The sequence below is a fragment of the Amphibalanus amphitrite genome, unplaced genomic scaffold, assembly GCF_019059575.1.
Source record: "Amphibalanus amphitrite isolate SeventyFive unplaced genomic scaffold, NRLGWU_Aamphi_draft 000354F_arrow, whole genome shotgun sequence".
NCBI lineage: Eukaryota > Metazoa > Arthropoda > Thecostraca > Balanomorpha > Balanidae > Amphibalanus > Amphibalanus amphitrite.
The window spans coordinates 254,791-273,710 of NW_024881848.1; the positions used below are offsets into that span (position 1 = coordinate 254,791).

At 50.0% G+C, this 18,920-nt stretch overlaps 1 protein-coding gene across 3 annotated transcripts in view; it reads left to right on the forward strand.

Annotated features, from left to right (window-relative positions):
- LOC122389329 (voltage-dependent L-type calcium channel subunit beta-1-like) overlaps positions 1-17,531 on the forward strand; it is a 50,812-nt gene extending 33,281 nt beyond the window's left edge. For all 3 annotated transcript variants that reach the window (XM_043381221.1, XM_043381220.1, XM_043381222.1), the window contains 6 exons: positions 12,029-12,165; positions 12,441-12,606; positions 12,993-13,091; positions 13,596-13,890; positions 15,401-15,451; positions 15,858-17,531. In XM_043381221.1, coding sequence (XP_043237156.1) covers positions 12,029-12,165; positions 12,441-12,606; positions 12,993-13,091; positions 13,596-13,890; positions 15,401-15,451; positions 15,858-16,075 — 966 coding nt within the window. In that variant the 3' untranslated portion in view covers positions 16,076-17,531. The remainder of the gene's footprint in view (positions 1-12,028; positions 12,166-12,440; positions 12,607-12,992; positions 13,092-13,595; positions 13,891-15,400; positions 15,452-15,857) is intronic.
- The last annotated feature ends 1,389 nt before the right edge of the window (positions 17,532-18,920 follow it).

The window sequence follows — 18,920 nt, forward strand, 5'->3', positions numbered from 1 at the left end:
TGGGGGCATATGCACCCACAATCCTGAAGTATGCCCCCACAATGATGAAAAGGCACCCACAAGTCTTTTACAAGGCTGCAAGCGTCCTTTCGAGAGCACGGTGCCCTTCGCATGCTCTAACGGCGTCCTCCTGACCGTCTCGCGTTCATGGATAGCGTTTTGATCACTCGGCGCCCTTCTGGGAGAACGGCGCACTTTTGACAGCACCACGCCATTCTCATGGTCTAACGGCGCCCTCCTGACCGTCGCGCGTCCTTATGGTCTCTGTTCACCGCGCATCCCTCGACTATTCGGCGCCCTTCTGGCCTCTCAGCGCCCCTGAACCACATATAGCGTTTTCAATCACTCGGCACCCTTTTACGAGAATGGCGCCCTTTTCATGATCTCAAGGCGCCCTCGTAACCATCTGGCGCCCCCACGTCCCCACCAACGTAGCACTACTGACTGTGCGGCGCCCTTCTGGCCTCTTAGCGCCCCTGGACCACATAGCGTTTTCAATCACTCGGCGCCCTCCTAAGAGAATGGCGCCCTTTTCATCGTCTCACGGCGCCCTCGTAAGTCGTAACCGTCTGGCGCCTCCACATTTGGTGCCCCTTCTACTGGATGGCGCCTCTCTACATATTTTTTACGTCCTTACGGTCAGTTTCCACTTTTAGGCGTGTATTTGCTTAGTCAGACACGTCACTTGAAGCGCCATTCGGCTAGCAATGTTATCAAATTCGGTGTTAATTTAGGCTCCCACATAAAGAATATCTATCGCGCCCCAAAACGGCCTGGCGCCGGGCGCCCCTACAGCTGGGCACCCACAATCATTTTAGGAAAATTACACCCCTGCCCGTATGTGTGGTTAACTTTAAGCTGATCCTCAAGTACCTATGTGTTTGTCTCTTCCTTATTGTCGTTTGATAAATTCCATTTATCCTACATGTATAATTCCCAAGAAGCCATCGCAGTACTAATCAGTGGCGAATCCCAGGGTGGAGGTCACATGGGTCATGACTTAGGGCCTGGGGTCACCACATGCCTGCCAGGAGCACCACAGGCCTGACAGCCGACAGGGGCACCACAGGCCCGCCAGGGGTGCCAAAGGCCTAGCAGGGGCACCACGGGCCTGTCAGTAGCACCACAGGCCTGTCAGGAGCACCATCGGCCTAGCAAAAGCACTACAGGTCTTCCAGGGGCACCACAGACCTGCCAGGGGCACCAGAGGCCTGTCAGGGACACTATCGGCTTCGCAGGGGAACCACCGGCTTCGCAAGGGCACCATGGGCCTGTCAAGGGCACCACAAGCCTGTCGTTGGCAATTTAGGATTGTCAGAGGCACCACAAACCTGTCAAGGGCACCTGCGTTCTAACAGGGGCACCACAAACCTGCCAAGGCCCAGGGACACCACAGGCCTAGCAAGGACACCACAGGCCTGTCAGGGGCACCACGGGCCTGTCAGGGCCCATGGGCACCTAAGTCATGTCAGGGCCCACCGTAGGCTTGTCAGGGGGCAGGGTAGGTAGGTACCACAGTCTTTCCAGGGGCACCAGCGGCTTAGCAGGGGCACCAGTCATCACATGACTAGCCAAAAATAAAGAAAAAAACTGAAAATAGGGCACCACCAAAATTAAGTGGCCGAAATCCGTTGAGGTTTTAATTTTGGGCATAGGTAGGGGCACCACTTCGATTCATGAACCTCCCCTTAGAGTTTTCCCGAATCCGCCCCTGGTACTAATACATCAAATTTAAGGGGGGCACCTTGCTATTGGTGCCCCCCTTGCAGAATTCAAGGGGGGGCACGGTGCCCCGGTGCCCCCCCCGTTCCGCCGCCTATGCTTACTTTCCCAACACTCATTTGACCTCTCAAGGTCATGCGATGACCTAAGGTCATTTGTGGGCTATGTCGAAAATACACTTGCACAGCAGTTTTCGAGTAGATGGATTGACCGAATTCCAAATCAGAGCACATCATCAGGTAGCCCATAGGCCGTAGTAACTTTCCATGAAAACCGCGTTTCGATATATGACCCCGTTTGACCTCTGCAGGTCAAAATGTGCAAATAATCGACACTCAATACGTCGCAGCCCGGATTCAGCCCAGATTCGGGACACCTCCGATCAAGCTGAAACTCGCACACAATGTAGGCCATGACATGCCCAATACACAGTCCAAGTCATTCGGTGGCACTCCCAGCCGTTTGACCTACAGAGGTCAGCAAAGGTCACGTGGCCCAAATTTGCACAGCAGATTGTGGCCCACCCAGTAGAGCTAGAGCGCTAAAAATGGCACCAATCGTCTCGCCAGCATCTAATCTTACTTTCCCAACACTCATTTGACCTCTCAAGGTCATGCGATGACCTAAGGTCATTTGTGGGCTATGTCGAAAATACACTTGCACAGCAGTTTTCGAGTAGATGGATTGACCGAATTCCAAATCAGAGCACATCATCGGGTAGCCCATAGGCCGTAGTAACTTTCCTTCAAAACCGCTTTTCGATATGTGACCCCGTTTGACCTCTGCAGGTCAAAATGTGCAAATAATCGACACTCAATACGTCGCAGCCCGGATTCAGCCCAGATTCGGGACACCTCCGATCAAGCTGAAACTCGCACACAATGTAGGCCATGACATGCCCAATCCACAGTCCAAGTCATTCGGTGGCACTCCCAGCCGTTTGACCTACAGAGGTCAGCAAAGGTCACGTGGCCCAAATTTGCACAGCAGATTGTGGCCCACCCAGTAGAGCTAGAGCGCTAAAAATGGCAACAATCGACTCGCCAGCATCTAATCTTACTTTCCCAACACTCATTTGACCTCTCAAGGTCATGCGATGACCTAAGGTCATTTGTGGGCTATGTCGAAAATACACTTGCACAGCAGTTTTCGAGTAGATGGATTGACCGAATTCCAAATCAGAGCACATCATCGGGTAGCCCATAGGCCGTAGTAACTTTCCTTTAAAACCGCTTTTCGATATGTGACCCCGTTTGACCTCTGCAGGTCAAAATGTGCAAATAATCGACACTCAATACGTCGCAGCCCGGATTCAGCCCAGATTCGGGACACCTCCGATCAAGCTGAAACTCGCACACAATGTAGGCCATGACATGCCCAATCCACAGTCCAAGTCATTCGGTGGCACTCCCAGCCGTTTGACCTACAGAGGTCAGCAAAGGTCACGTGGCCCAAATTTGCACAGCAGATTGTGGCCCACCCAGTAGAGCTAGAGCGCTAAAAATGGCACCAATCGACTCGCCAGCATCTAATCTTACTTTCCCAACACTCATTTGACCTCTCAAGGTCATGCGATGACCTAAGGTCATTTGTGGGCTATGTCGAAAATACACTTGCACAGCAGTTTTCGAGTAGATGGATTGACCGAATTCCAAATCAGAGCACATCATCGGGTAGCCCATAGGCCGTAGTAACTTTCCTTCAAAACCGCTTTTCGATATGTGACCCCGTTTGACCTCTGCAGGTCAAAATGTGCAAATAATCGACACTCAATACGTCGCAGCCCGGATTCAGCCCAGATTCGGGACACCTCCGATCAAGCTGAAACTCGCACACAATGTAGGCCATGACATGCCCAATCCACAGTCCAAGTCATTCGGTGGCACTCCCAGCCGTTTGACCTACAGAGGTCAGCAAAGGTCACGTGGCCCAAATTTGCACAGCAGATTGTGGCCCACCCAGTAGAGCTAGAGCGCTAAAAATGGCACCAATCGACTCGCCAGCATCTAATCTTACTTGCCCAATACTCATTTGACCTCTCAAGGTCATGCGATGACCTAAGGTCATTTGTGGGCTATGTCGAAAATACACTTGCACAGCAGTTTTCGAGTAGATGGAATGACCGAATTCCAAATCAAAGCACATCATCGGGTAGCCCATAGGCCGTAGTAACTTTCCTTCAAAACCGCTTTTCGATATGTGACCCCGTTTGACCTCTGCAGGTCAAAATGTGCAAATAATCGACACTCAATACGTCGCAGCCCGGATTCAGCCCAGATTCGGGACACCTTCGATGAAGCTGAAACTCGCACACAATGTAGGCCATGACATGCCCAATCCACAGTCCAAGTAATTCGGTGGCACTCTCAGCCGTTTGACCTACAGAGGTCAGCAAAGGTCACGTGGCCCAAATTTGCACAGCAGATTGTGGCCCACCCAGTAGAGCTAGAGCGCTAAAAATGGCACCAATCGACTCGCCAGCATCTAATCTTACTTTCACAACACTCATTTGACCTCTCAAGGTAATGCGATGACCTAAGGTCATTTGTGGGCTATGTCGAAAATACACTTGCACAGCAGTTTTCGAGTAGATGGATTGACCGAATTCAAAATCAAAGCACATTATCGGGTAGCCCATAGGCCATAGTAACTTTCCTTCAAAACCGCTTTTCGATATGTGACCCCGTTTGACCTCTGCAGGTCAAAATGTGCAAATAATCGACACTCAATACGTCGCAGCCCGGATTCAGCCCAGATTCGGGACACCTTCGATCAAGGTAAAACTCGCACACAATGTAGGCCATGACATGCCCAATCCACAGTCCAAGTCATTCGGTGGCACTTTCAGCCGTTTGACCTACAGAGGTCAGCAAATGTCACGTGGCCTAAATTTGCACAGCAGATTGTGGCCCACCCAGTAGAGCTAGAGCGCTAAAAATGGCAACAATCGACTCGCCAGCATCTAATCTTACTTTCCCAACACTCATTTGACCTCTCAAGGTCATGCGATGACCTAAGGTCATTTGTGGGCTATGTCGAAAATACACTTGCACAGCAGTTTTCGAGTAGATGGATTGACCGAATTCCAAATCAGAGCACATCATCGGGTAGCCCATAGGCCGTAGTAACTTTTCATGAAAATTGCTTTTCGATATGTGACCCCGTTTGACCTCTGCAGGTCAAAATGTGCAAATAATCGACACTCAAAACGTCGCAGCCCGGATTCAGCCCAGATTCGGGACACCTTCGATCAAGCTGAAACTCGCACACAATGTAGGCCATGACATGCCCAATCCACAGTCCAAGTCATTCGGTGGCACTCCCAGCCGTTTGACCTACAGAGGTCAGCATAGGTCACGTGGCCCAAATTTGCACAGCAGATTGTGGCCCACCCAGTAGAGCTAGAGCGCTAAAAATGGCAACAATCGACTCGCCAGCATCTAATCTTACTTTCCCAGTACTCATTTGACCTCTCAAGGTCATGCGATGACCTAAGGTCATTTGTGGGCTATGTCGAAAATACACTTGCACAGCAGTTTTCGAGTAGATGGATTGACCGAATTCCAAATCAGAGCACATCATCGGGTAGCCCATAGGCCGTAGTAACTTTCCATGAAAACCGCGTTTCGATATGTGACCCCGTTTGACCTCTGCAGGTCAAAATGTGCAAATAATCGACACTCAATACGTCGCAGCTCGGATTCAGCCCAGATTCGGGACACCTCCGATCAAGCTGAAACTCGCACACAATGTAGGCCATGACATGTCCAATCCACAGTTCCAGTCATTCGGTGGCACTCCCAGCCGTTTGACCTACAGAGGTCAGCAAAGGTCACGTGGCCCAAATTTGCACAGCAGATTGTGGCCCACCCAGTAGAGCTAGAGCGCTAAAAATGGCACCAATCGACTCGCCAGCATCTAATCTTACTTTCCCAACACTCATTTGACCTGTCAAGGTCATGCGATGACCTAAGGTCATTTGTGGGCTATGTCGAAAATACACTTGAACAGCAGTTTTCGAGTAGATGGATTGACCGAATTCCAAATCAGAGCATATCATTGGGTAGCCCATAGGCCGTAGTAACTTTCCTCGAAAACCGCTTTTCGATATGTGACCCCGTTTGACCTCTGCAGGTCAAAATGTGCAAATAATCGACACTCAATACGTCGCAGCCCGGATTCAGCCCAGATTCGGGACACCTCCGATCGAGCTGCAACTCAAACACAATGTAGGCCATGACATGCCCAATCCACAGTCCAAGTCATTCGGTGGCACTCCCAGCCGTTTGACCTACAGAGGTCAGCAAATGTCACGTGGCCCAAATTTGCACAGCAGATTGTGGCCCACCCAGATTTGGAATTCGGTCAATCCATCTACTCGAAAACTGCTGTGCAAGTGTATTTTCGACATAGCCCACAAATGACCTTAGGTCATCGCATGACCTTGAGAGGTCAAATGAGTGTTGAGAAAGTAAGATTAGATGCTGGCGAGTCGATTGGTGCCATTTTTAGCGCTCTAGCTCTACTGGGTGGGCCACAATCTGCTGTGCAAATTTGGGCCACGTGACCTTTGCTGACCTCTGTAGGTCAAACGGCTGGGAGTGCCACCGAATGACTTGGACTGTGGATTGGGCATGTCATGGCCTACATTGTGTGCGAGTTTCAGCTTGATCGGAGGTGTCCCGAATCTGGGCTGAATCCGGGCTGCGACGTATTGAGTGTCGATTATTTGCACATTTTGACCTGCAGAGGTCAAACGGGGTCACATATCGAAAAGCGGTTTTGAAGGAAAGTTACTACGGCCTATGGGCTACCCGATGATGTGCTCTGATTTGGAATTCGGTCATTCCATCTACTCGAAAACTGCTGTGCAAGTGTATTTTCGACATAGCCCACAAATGACCTTAGGTCATCGCATGACCTTGAGAGGTCAAATGAGTATTGGGAAAGTAAGATTAGATGCTGGCGAGTCGATTGGTGCCATTTTTAGCGCTCTAGCTCTACTGGGTGGGTCACAATCTGCTGTGCAAATTTGGGCCACGTGACCTTTGCTGACCTCTGTAGGTCAAACGGCTGGGAGTGCCACCGAATGACTTGGACTGTGGATTGGGCATGTCATGGCCTACATTGTGTGCGAGTTTCAGCTTGATCGAAAGTGTCCCGAATCTGGGCTGAATCCGGGCTGCGACGTATTGAGTGTCGATTATTTGCACATTTTGACCTGCAGAGGTCAAACGGGGTCACATATCGAAAAGCGGTTTTGAAGGAAAGTTACTACGGCCTATGGGCTACCCGATGATGTGCTTTGATTTGGAATTCGGTCAATCCATCTACTCGAAAACTGCTGTGCAAGTGTATTTTCGACATAGCCCACAAATGACCTTAGGTCATCGCATGACCTTGAGAGGTCAAATGAGTGTTGGGAAAGTAAGATTAGATGCTGGCGAGTCGATTGGTGCCATTTTTAGCGCTCTAGCTCTACTGGGTGGGCCACAATATGCTGTGCAAATTTGGGCCACGTGACCTTTGCTGACCTCTGTAGGTCAAACGGCTGGGAGTGCCACCGAATGACTTGGACTGTGGATTGGAAATGTTATGGCCTACATTGTGTGCGAGTTTCAGCTTGATCGGAGGTGTCCCGAATCTGGGCTGAATCCGGGCTGCGACGTATTGAGTGTCGATTATTTGCACATTTTGACCTGCAGAGGTCAAACGGGGTCACATATCGAAAATCGGTTTTCAAGGAAAGTTACTACGGCCTATGGGCTACCCGATGATATGCTCTGATTTGGAATTCGGTCAATCCATCTACTCGAAAACTGCTGTGCAAGTGTATTTTCGACATAGCCCACACATGACCTTAGGTCATCGCATGACCTTGAGAGGTCAAATGAGTGTTGGGAAAGTAAGATTAGATGCTGGCGAGTCGATTGGTGCCATTTTTAGCGCTCTAGCTCTACTGGGTGGGCCACAATCTGCTGTGCAAATTTGGGCCACGTGACCTTTGCTGACCTCTGTAGGTCAAACGGCTGGGAGTGCCACCGAATGACTTGGACTGTGGATTGGGCATGTCATGGCCTACATTGTGTGCGAGTTTCAGCTTGATCAGAGGTGTCCCGAATCTGGGCTGAATCCGGGCTGCGACGTATTGAGTGTCGATTATTTGCACATTTTGACCTGCAGAGGTCAAACGGGGTCACATATCGAAAAGCGGTTTTGAAGGAAAGTTACTACGGCCTATGGGCTACCCGATGATGTGCTCTGATTTGGAATTCGGTCAATCCATCTACTCGAAAACTGCTGTGCAAGTGTATTTTCGACATAGCCCACAAATGACCTTAGGTCATCGCATGACCTTGAGAGGTCAAATGAGTGTTGGGAAAGTAAGATTAGATGCTGGCGAGTCGATTGTTGCCATTTTTAGCGCTCTAGCTCTACTGGGTGGGCCACAATCTGCTGTGCAAATTTGGGCCACGTGACCTTTGCTGACCTCTGTAGGTCAAACGGCTGGGAGTGCCACCGAATGACTTGGACTGTGGATTGGGCATGTCATGGCCTACATTGTGTGCGAGTTTCAGCTTGATCGGAGGTGTCCCGAATCTGGGCTGAATCCGGGCTGCGACGTATTGAGTGTCGATTATTTGCACATTTTGACCTGCAGAGGTCAAACGGGGTCACATATCGAAAAGCGGTTTTGAAGGAAAGTTACTACGGCCTATGGGCTACCCGATGATGTGCTCTGATTTGGAATTCGGTCAATCCATCTACTCGAAAACTGCTGTGCAAGTGTATTTTCGACATAGCCCACAAATGACCTTAGGTCATCGCATGACCTTGAGAGGTCAAATGAGTGTTGGGAAAGTAAGATTAGATGCTGGCGAGTCGATTGGTGCCATTTTTAGCGCTCTAGCTCTACTGGGTGGGCCACAATCTGCTGTGCAAATTTGGGCCACGTGACCTTTGCTGACCTCTGTAGGTCAAACGGCTGGGAGTGCCACCGAATGACTTGGACTGTGGATTGGGCATGTCATGGCCTACATTGTGTGCGAGTTTCAGCTTGATCGGAGGTGTCCCGAATCTGGGCTGAATCCGGGCTGCGACGTATTGAGTGTCGATTATTTGCACATTTTGACCTGCAGAGGTCAAACGGGGTCACATATCGAAAAGCGGTTTTGAAGGAAAGTTACTACGGCCTATGGGCTACCCGATGATGTGCTCTGATTTGGAATTCGGTCAATCCATCTACTCGAAAACTGCTGTGCAAGTGTATTTTCGACATAGCCCACACATGACCTTAGGTCATCGCATGACCTTGAGAGGTCAAATGAGTGTTGGGAAAGTAAGATTAGATGCTGGCGAGTCGATTGGTGCCATTTTTAGCGCTCTAGCTCTACTGGGTGGGCCACAATCTGCTGTGCAAATTTGGGCCACGTGACCTTTGCTGACCTCTGTAGGTCAAACGGCTGGGAGTGCCACCGAATGACTGGAACTGTGGATTGGACATGTCATGGCCTACATTGTGTGCGAGTTTCAGCTTGATCGGAGGTGTCCCGAATCTGGGCTGAATCCGGGCTGCGACGTATTGAGTGTCGTTTATTTGCACATTTTGACCTGCAGAGGTCAAACGGGGTCACATATCGAAAAGCGGTTTTGAAGGAAAGTTACTACGGCCTATGGGCTACCTGATGATTCGCTCTGATTTGGAATTCGGTCAATCCATCTACTCGAAAACTGCTGTGCAATTGTATTTTCGACATAGCACACAAATGACCTTAGGTCATCGCATGACCTTGAGAGGTCAAATGAGTGTTGAGAAAGTAAGATTAGATGCTGGCGAGTCGATTGGTGCCATTTTTAGCGCTCTAGCTCTACTGGGTGGGCCACAATCTGCTGTGCAAATTTGGGCCACGTGACCTTTGCTGACCTCTGTAGGTCAAACGGCTGGGAGTGCCACCGAATGACTTGGACTGTGGATTGGGCATGTCATGGCCTACATTGTGTGCGAGTTTCAGCTTGATCGGAGGTGTCCCGAATATGGGCTGAATCCGGGCTGCGACGTATTGAGTGTCGATTATTTGCACATTTTGACCTGCAGAGGTCAAACGGGGTCACATATCGAAAAGCGGTTTTCAAGTTACGTTACTACGGCCTATGGGCTACCCGATGATATGCTCTGATTTGGAATTCGGTGAATCCATCTACTCGAAAACTGCTGTGCAAGTGTATTTTCGACATAGCCCACACATGACCTAAGGTCATCGCATGACCTTGAGAGGTCAAATGAGTGTTGGGAAAGTAAGATTAGATGCTGGCGAGTCGATTGGTGCCATTTTTAGCGCTCTAGCTCTACTGGGTGGGCCACAATCTGCTGTGCAAATTTGGGCCACGTGACCTTTGCTGACCTCTGTAGGTCAAACGGCTGGGAGTGCCACCGAATGACTTGGACTGTGGATTGGGCATGTCATGGCCTACATTGTGTGCGAGTTTCAGCTTGATCGGAGGTGTCCCGAATCTGGGCTGAATCCGGGCTGAATCTGGGCTGAATATGGGCTGTCTTGACGGACATGATGATTTTCAATTACATTATCACACGAGGCATATCATCATGCAAACTGAATTGAATGAATCAATGATACTGGTTAAGAAAGAAACTTTTGGAGAGCTTTTTAATAACTGATTTCGAAGCTGGTACTGTAGAAAGTCTGGGAAATAAAGGCACCATAATTTTGTTCCAGACTCTGGGCCCAGCCCACGATAAAGTATGCGTTTTGTAAACTTTGTATGTAAATGATTCATAGAAATGTTTAATGGAACGATTTATTCTAGTAGGTTCAGATGTTACAAAAAGCTCTGCAATAGCCATTGGTAGGTTTCCACTAAGTTTTCTGTGCAGTAATAGCAACATTTGCTGTTGCCCAATATCCCTAAGTTTAAGAAGTTTGAACTTCTTGAATATTGGTGCAGTATGTGCCAGTCTTGGCTGTCCATCAATTATTCTTATAGTACGTTTCTGAAGTTTGTCTAATTCATTTAAACTAGTTGGGTATGTATTTGTGTAAATGAAGCAGCAGTAGTTAATATAACTAAGGAAAAGAGAATGATACAGTAGCAAAAGGTGTTTTGTGCCCAAAAGGTATTTGAGCCTATTCATTATTCCGATATTTCTCGATAATATTATTTGGAGTTTGGCTATGTGTGTTTTCCACTTAAGGTCATTATCAATAAATACACCAAGGTACTTAACAGTGTTTGCACGAGTAATTTTAGCACCATCAATTTGAATTGTTAGTTCACAGTTTGTTGGTTGATTACCATATAGCTGATAGTACGTTTTATCAGCATTGAGGGACAACTGGTTAGAAGCAAACCATTCAGCAATTTTAGGCATTAATGTATTTAGTCTGGCTTGAAGTACATTTCTGTTTTCACCTTCTATGAAAATGGCAGTATCATCAGCATATAAAAGTACAGATATGTGTTCATCACATAAGGATATAAAATCATTTATGTATAATATAAAAAGGAGTGGACCCAGAATAGACCCCTGAGGTACTCCTATGTTTACCGGAAGAATAGATGATTGCGTATCATCGATTTGAACGCATTGAGTGCGTTCATTCAAGTATGATTTTAGCATCAAGTATGCTTCATCACATATGCCATATTTATGCAGTTTGCAGAGCAGTATCTCGATATCAACTGTATCGAATGCCTTGCGGAGGTCAAGGTAAATTCCACATGTGCTTAGGTTGTTTTCTAGAGCACTTAATATTTTTTCTTGGAGAATTACGATAGGCATGTAGGTACTCATACCTTGTCTAAAACCAAATTGATGATCGCAAATTATGTTATTTTGAGTTAAGTGTTCACTTAATCGAGCATAAATGAGTTTTTCTAGTAATTTCGAAATGACCGGGAGTAAAGATATTGGGCGATAGTTATTGAATAACTGTTTATCCCCAGTCTTATAAATTGGCTTTATAACAGCTCTTTTTAATGAGGTGGGAAACACACCTTGGAGAAGACAGAGATTCATGAGATGAACAATCACAGTAATTATTGATGTGTATGTTGTGAACAATCACAGTAATTATTGATGGTTAATGTTGACGGTTAATTGATGGTTAATTGACGCTTTGGTTAATGTTTGAGATTTACAACTAGATTGAGTGATGTTTTTATTGTTGATATATTTCATATAGGCCTTTAGTGGATTATCAGATGAAAGTGACGACTTTCCGAACTCAATAACCTCGCTCGTGCTCATGAGCCACTGAGTGACATCTCGTGCCGTTCTCCTCCGCAGGAGAACCCTCCTCCCTACGACGTAGTGCCTTCGATGCGGCCGCTGGTGCTGGTCGGACCCAGCCTCAAGGGGTACGAGGTGACCGACATGATGCAGAAGGCCGTCTTCGACTTCCTCAAGAACAAGTTCGAGGGCAGGTGAGCGGATGATGGACGTACAGTAAACATGCTTAGCAGAGAGAGTTGTAACCAGTGCAATGGCGCTAAACGAGTTTCCTGATAACCAATATCAGGCACTTTACCTTAATGACCTACATAGTGTCAAAACGGTAATATACGAAAGACTTCGGCTTGCACTGCACCTGGTTCAAATGTGACAAGCGACGTCACATTTCCCGCGAGTAGCCTCCATATCAACCCCAACCGAGGAAGATCTCGACCAGAAAGTACCGAGCTGCTGTACTGTTCCGCAGGATCATCATCACGCGGGTGACTGCCGACATCTCGATGGCCAAGCGGAACCTGCTCAACAACCCGTCGAAGCGCGCCATCCTGGACCGGGCGGGGCCGCGGTCGGCCTGTGTCAGCGAGGTGTCAGCAGAAATCGAGAGGATCTTCGAGTACGCCCGGACACTCCAGGTCAGGTCACAGGGCCAGACACCCCGGTTCAGAGCACAGGGCACAGAGCCAGGACACTACAGGTCAGAGCGCATGTCACGGAGCGGATAATTGACACAGGATAATCAGGCCCAGAGTGCAGGAGCACAGATCACGGAGCCGCTCACTCGGTCAGGTGATGGTAAACCTGTAAGACACTTGCGAGCTGCCCAGGTTTATCCATGGTGTCTTGGGGTCCCTGGAAGATTCGATACTCCTTGACTTTTCTAGCTTCCCCACCTTCAGTGGTCGCTTCGCTGTAGACTGCATCGTCCCATATGTGCTCTGACCTATATTGCCCCCCCCCCCCATATCACAGGTCCCACACTGATGTGGCTGACTCATATTTTTTTCCTTTCGTTTCACAGCTGGTGGTTTTAGACTGTGATACAATCAACCACCCGTCGCAACTGGCCAAAACCTCGCTGGCGCCAATTCTGTGCCACATCAAAATATCGTCACCAAAGGTTAGTGATGGTGCACTCTCTATCGGGGCGCTTTATTTCCCTGGAGTGTGGTTACAAATTATTACACAGATGAGTAATCACACTAATTGGCTTTGTTATTCTGTAAAGATCGAGCCGAACGCCTGAAGGGCCTAAATAATTATTTTCAATGTCTAACTTTCTTGCACACTAACGTTGTAATGGGTAAACCCCTGGCTCCGAGTCATAAGAAACATTTTCATGTTTGCCAACAAATGTCACCCAATGGTAACATCATAGCCCAGCACTGGCCTCAACATACCATACATTGAGCATGCTGACGTCATCAATGACGTTGCCTGACCTCTCAGTTGGCGCCCGACCGCGAAATGCCAGCAGACGTGAAAGGTCAACGCCTGCCCGCCTGTCTAGCGATTTTCCATCCTGCCCACAAATGCCACACCGACCTATGTTACGCGTCTCATCGACCACCTCAGTGACGTCACACTGCCACCAATGACCTCAAAATGACGTCACACTCCTCAGGTTCTTCAGCGGCTGATCAAATCCCGCGGCAAGTCGCAGTCCAAGAACCTGACGGTGCAGATGGCGGCCGCGGAGAAGCTGGACCAGTGTCCTGCCGACATGTTTGACATCGTGCTGGACGAGAATCAGCTGGAGGACGCGTGCTGTCACCTGGGCGAGTTTATGGACTCGTACTGGCGCGCCACGCACCCGCCGGTGAAGTCGCCACCGGCGAGCATACAGCGGCCCATACCGAGCCCGCGCGGATCGCCGCGGATGGAGCACTCGGGACTGCCGCGGCACGGCGGGCAGAACGGTGAGGGATGGGGAGGATAGGTACGGGGAGAGCGGGAAGGGATGGGGAGGGACTGCCGCGGCACGGCGGGCAGAGCGGTGAGGGACGGGGAGGATAGGTGCGGGGAGAGCGGGAAGGGATGGAGAGGGACTGCCGCGGCACGGAGGGCAGAACGGTGAGGGATGGGGAGGGATGGGAAGGGATGAGTGGGAGGAATGAGTGACGGGAAGGGGTGGTGGAGAGACGGAAGGGATGGAAAGGAACTGGGAGGGACGCCCCGGTGCCCCCGGTTATATTCAGGGCCAAGAGAATGAGTTAACTATTTTTTATCACTTATGATGATATCTGTTCAATGTTCAGCCCGTGACTCACTGGATCGCTGGTCATCATCTTGTCTCTCTAATGTGACACTCACGGCCAATTCGACCCACCCTGAGCGCATATGAGGCCGGTCCGCTGCGCGAGGTCCCCTTCGGACAGACACTTGTCCGCACTCACACAGATGGTGGCATTCGGTGTCCTCGCCTGGTTCCAACGAAAGTGGCCACAAGTGGACGGTCCTGTTCCCGACTGCCCCGGCCAGACGCGTCCTAAGCCAAACAGAGGCCAATTAGTCACTCCGGAGCCATTATTCACATATGAACACGTGATCGCGGCCGTTCGAGCTTCTGCAAAAATACGTGACCTGAGGCGGAGGTCTTCGTATGCCAAGTCTCGTACTCGTGGCCAACGGGCGTGGCAAGTCGATGCTTGAAATATCGAGTTGGCGGCTTTTCTGTCACTAGGCCAACCTGCTAAACAAGGCGTTGTTTTAAGTCTTACGTCTTGCCTATCACCTGTCCTCGAGCGCTTACATCCCATGTAGGTGGTCCTAGCCAAAAGGTCCGGCTCGGTTTGGCGATAGACTCGTCAGCTGTCACAAAACACCCACAAATACGGTGTTTGGGGGATGTTACCAGAGGATCAACATCGGTGCAGACGGTGATTAGTTGCCTAATCTCTCGTGGCGGTATGGTTCATATCGCGATGCTTGGCGTCATTAAGGCGAATTTTGGAAAAATAACACCTTTCCTAACAAACATTTCCGTGGTGAACATGACCAATGGAATTCGTCAATGAAGGTTCCACTGTTGTGGCCCCTAAGTATTACCCATTACAGAGCCCCATCATGAAGTCTGCATACATTAGTTTCTCTGTTTATAAAGTGCTCTGGTTGTTTGCCTCACGACGTTAGTAGTTCGGGCTAATCGCGGTTTTGCAACCAAGCTACCGCGCAGTAGCTTCTGAATACAGGCAGCAGCATTTCTTAGTCGTAATCTATCCAGTGTCAAACAGGCATGCAGTAAGAGGCCCGGGCGTGAAGGCAGAAAATTTTCCCAGCAAAGGTCCGTCAGCCCTATCCAGTTTTATCACTTCTGAAAACTGACCAGCGCTCTGTAACTGTAGCCGGCGTATCAGTCGGCTGCTCAGTGTGCTCATATTGGAGCGACAGTGCAGTACATTGACCGGTTCTCCGCTCCTTTCGTTTCAGTCCACCACGAATCTCACTACGGCGGCTTTGATCGGGAGCGGGACGACCGAGGTGAGAGCGGCGGATCTCGCCGCGTGACGATAACACAACATATGTCGTATACATGACAGTAGCTACTATAAATGAGCCGAACCAATATCGAACTCATTTGGAACAATGTGGTACTGCAGGACTTTGCGGTTTATGCGTGCACCCATAAAATGCTGAAGTCAACGCTGGATTCAGCCGTAGCTGTTCGAGTTGAGCTATGCTCGAGACTCATCCGATATACTTATGCGATGGATGACGGAAGACCTAGCATTCGTGAACAAATATCTGTCCTACCCAGCGTGCCAAATAAGACGCTACAGAGCCCGACAGATGCCACTCTTGCTGGCCGTTAGCCACACCTTTGTCACGCTCCTGGACCCTGACCCCTGCCACCTGCGTCCGCTGACGTCCCGCCGCTCCGTTCCAGGGGTGTACCAGGGCCACGGGCGTCACGACGAGCCCCCGGAGGAGGAGTACGAGGAGGAGCTGATGGAGTACCCCTCTGACCGGAGGAGGCCGGTACCGCCAGTCGGCGTCCACCACGGGCCGGGCCGGAGTCGCGGCCCTCCGCCACACCGCTCCGCAGACACCTACAGCCCGTCTCCGCCGCCGCAGACCTCCTCCCGGCGCGCGCTCAACGTGTAGCCGGAGATGCGGACCCGGAGAACTCTGCCCGCCCTCCGGCCTGGTCCAGGTCCAGTACGGCCAGCTGCTGCTGCCAACAGCGACATCTGTGGACCGCCGAGGAGGCTCAGCTTCGCTCGCAGCCGGCAGAGGGGTCTCTCAGCCAGCCTGGCGGTACGCTCCGTGAAGTATCGCGGAGCAGCTGGCTGAGAAGTCAGGTCAGGTCAGGTCAGACCTGGCCGGCTCGAACAGCTGCGGGCCCCTGTGAATGCATACCTGCCCAGCTCTCTATATATCCAGCGTCTCCGCGCCGGTGAATGTTGTCGCCTTTCGAGCCTCAGCGGAGCATACTACCGCATCTACCCGGGGGCCCTGCGAAGCTTCAGCCGACTCGCGGACTCTACCATACTCTCCTCAGGGATGGGGCCGGGCGGAGCGCGGAGCCTGCTGGCCGGGAGGAGCGCGGCTGAACCCACGGAGACGCCTCGCGTCGGATCGGAGGGCGTGGCGCCGGCCGGCAGCGGGAGACTGAGACAGCGAGCGCCACAGTGAGATTCCGCCGCACGCCGAGCTGGGGACTGGCACACACCGACCAGCGTGCCGCAGTGACGTGCCGACGGTGCCACCCAGACGCAGTGATGACGTCACAGTGACGTGGTGATGACGCAATAGGCGGGACGGCGGCGACCGCTGCCGCTGTGACCGGCGGCGGCGGGGTCAGGTATAATGCCATGCATTGGGAGCCGGGGGACGCCCGCCGGCGCCTGAAGGACGCCACGGTTCCACTAACGGGTTCTATTCTTGACCAAATATCTTGTTATTGAATTATGCACAAATGGCCTGTCCCGTGTACATAGTAACCGAATGTAAATTCAGTTTTCGTATTCGATTGCCTTTACATCAGCTGTCGTACCGTTTTGGAATTGGCCAACCCCTCTCGGCGTGCGTCTGGCAACGTTCTCAGCCGTTAATCGCGTGTGATATTTCTGAGCTGTTTTTCGTGTTTTCAGAGCAGTGTTTGCGCGTGTGTTGGCATGTTCGGGCAGTGATTGGAGACACAGCCGGTGCCCTACAGTTCGGGCGTCCAGCGCCCGTCTTGATCAGATATTTTGCATCAGAGCTATTTATGTACGCTGCATAACTCCACAGAACCTCTCTGAACCAGCTGCCTGAGTACTGGACCTCCACGCCGCGAGCCGGTGCGCCCCTTGGGCGAACGGCAGCCAGCAACACGAGATCCTTCTGAGGTCCTTCAAACGATCCTAGCCTCCAGGAGACCTCCTGATGAGCATCAGGAGACTCTGACGACGCATGGCACCTCTCGCCTCGCGTGTCTCGGTCATGGTACAGGCTTTCCCTCGCTCACCTCCCACCAACACTCACAGACACACCTCCACACCCACACATTATTTGTTTGGCGTGTCTATCTATAGCGTTGTTTTCATTGTTTTCGAAACAATTATATTCGATATGCCAAGGGGTGTATGATTGTGCGGAGGAACGGCTTAATTCAGAAAAAAACATCATTAGAGAAAGCGTACATGGAACAAACGGACCCATAACAAATGGCACATTTGAGCTTAGGCTGCCGACCAAAACGAAAAGGACAGAACATCAAGTACCCACACCTAGTTATTACGAGCGAGCGAGCGCAGCGAGCGAAGCGAAGTCTTTTCAATATAACGGAAAATTACCACATGCCGAGATATCCCTTTAACATTAGCACGTGCATTTGGGAAATGGCTTCGGCCCGCCTCGGCTAATGTTGAAGGTATTTGGGAAACGATTCGGCCCTAGGGCTTTTTGATTTTCCCAGACAAAGTTTTACTGAATATTCTGAGCGGAAGAACCAATTTCAAAGAAGATATTTACGGATTGTGTGTTCACTAACAGCAACAGCAAAAGTAAGTGACTGCGTGTTTACATACTTTTGCTGTCAACGTAATTCAACTAAACAAGGTTATCGTTCCAATGCCAATGTATTCATTGCTGCAGAACATGGTCGGAATAATCATTATTTCTACATAATGCACGCAAAAAAAAAAAACGAACAATTTAAATGCGTGAAGCATCTTAACGTGCCACAATGAAACATTTGATATTGTTCCAGCTGGGATCTAAGACGCGTTTGATTCAGCGTTTCACCCAATTTTTAGTTTTCCTCACGGTTTCCTCACTCCTGCTGGACTCCATATCTTTATTCTAACTTCTGGCGTTTCACCATCTTCATCCTCAGCTTTTTCAAACCCTAAATAAGGGGGAAGTAGGAATTTCATCTTTCATACTCAACGCAGCCTAATAATGAAAAACAGAAACAAATAATCACGGTGACTATAAATATGAACATAGTATTAATATAATATTACCACAATATTAAGATTAAAGTGTAAAATATCAAATGAATATGATATTAACTGTTGCGCCGGTACGGCATATGGCAAATCTCTTCCCAACCTTGGGCTGTGAAAATGCAGGTTTTATTCACCTCGGTTTTTTGCTACGGACCTCGTGCCTACCGGCACTCGGTCCTCCGCACAAAAACCTCGGTGAATAAAACGCATTTTCCCAGCCCCGGTCGGGAATATATAATCTCAGTATGAGCGGCCCGGCCCGGCCCGGCCCGGCCCGGCCCGGCCTGTAACGCTTTTGAGAGGCTTATATCTCAGCAACCGCTGGACCGAATGACCTGCGGTCTTTTTTGCTGGGTAGCCCCATCCCTTCTACCCCGTAATTGACTACTTTTGATACATCTCAGTGACCGCCGTGGCACGTGCCACGTGAAAAGTCAAGGGTGTTCAAGCAGTTTTGCAAAAGTAATGATTTTGAGAGGCCCATATCTCAGCAGCGGCTTGAGCGATTGTCTTGC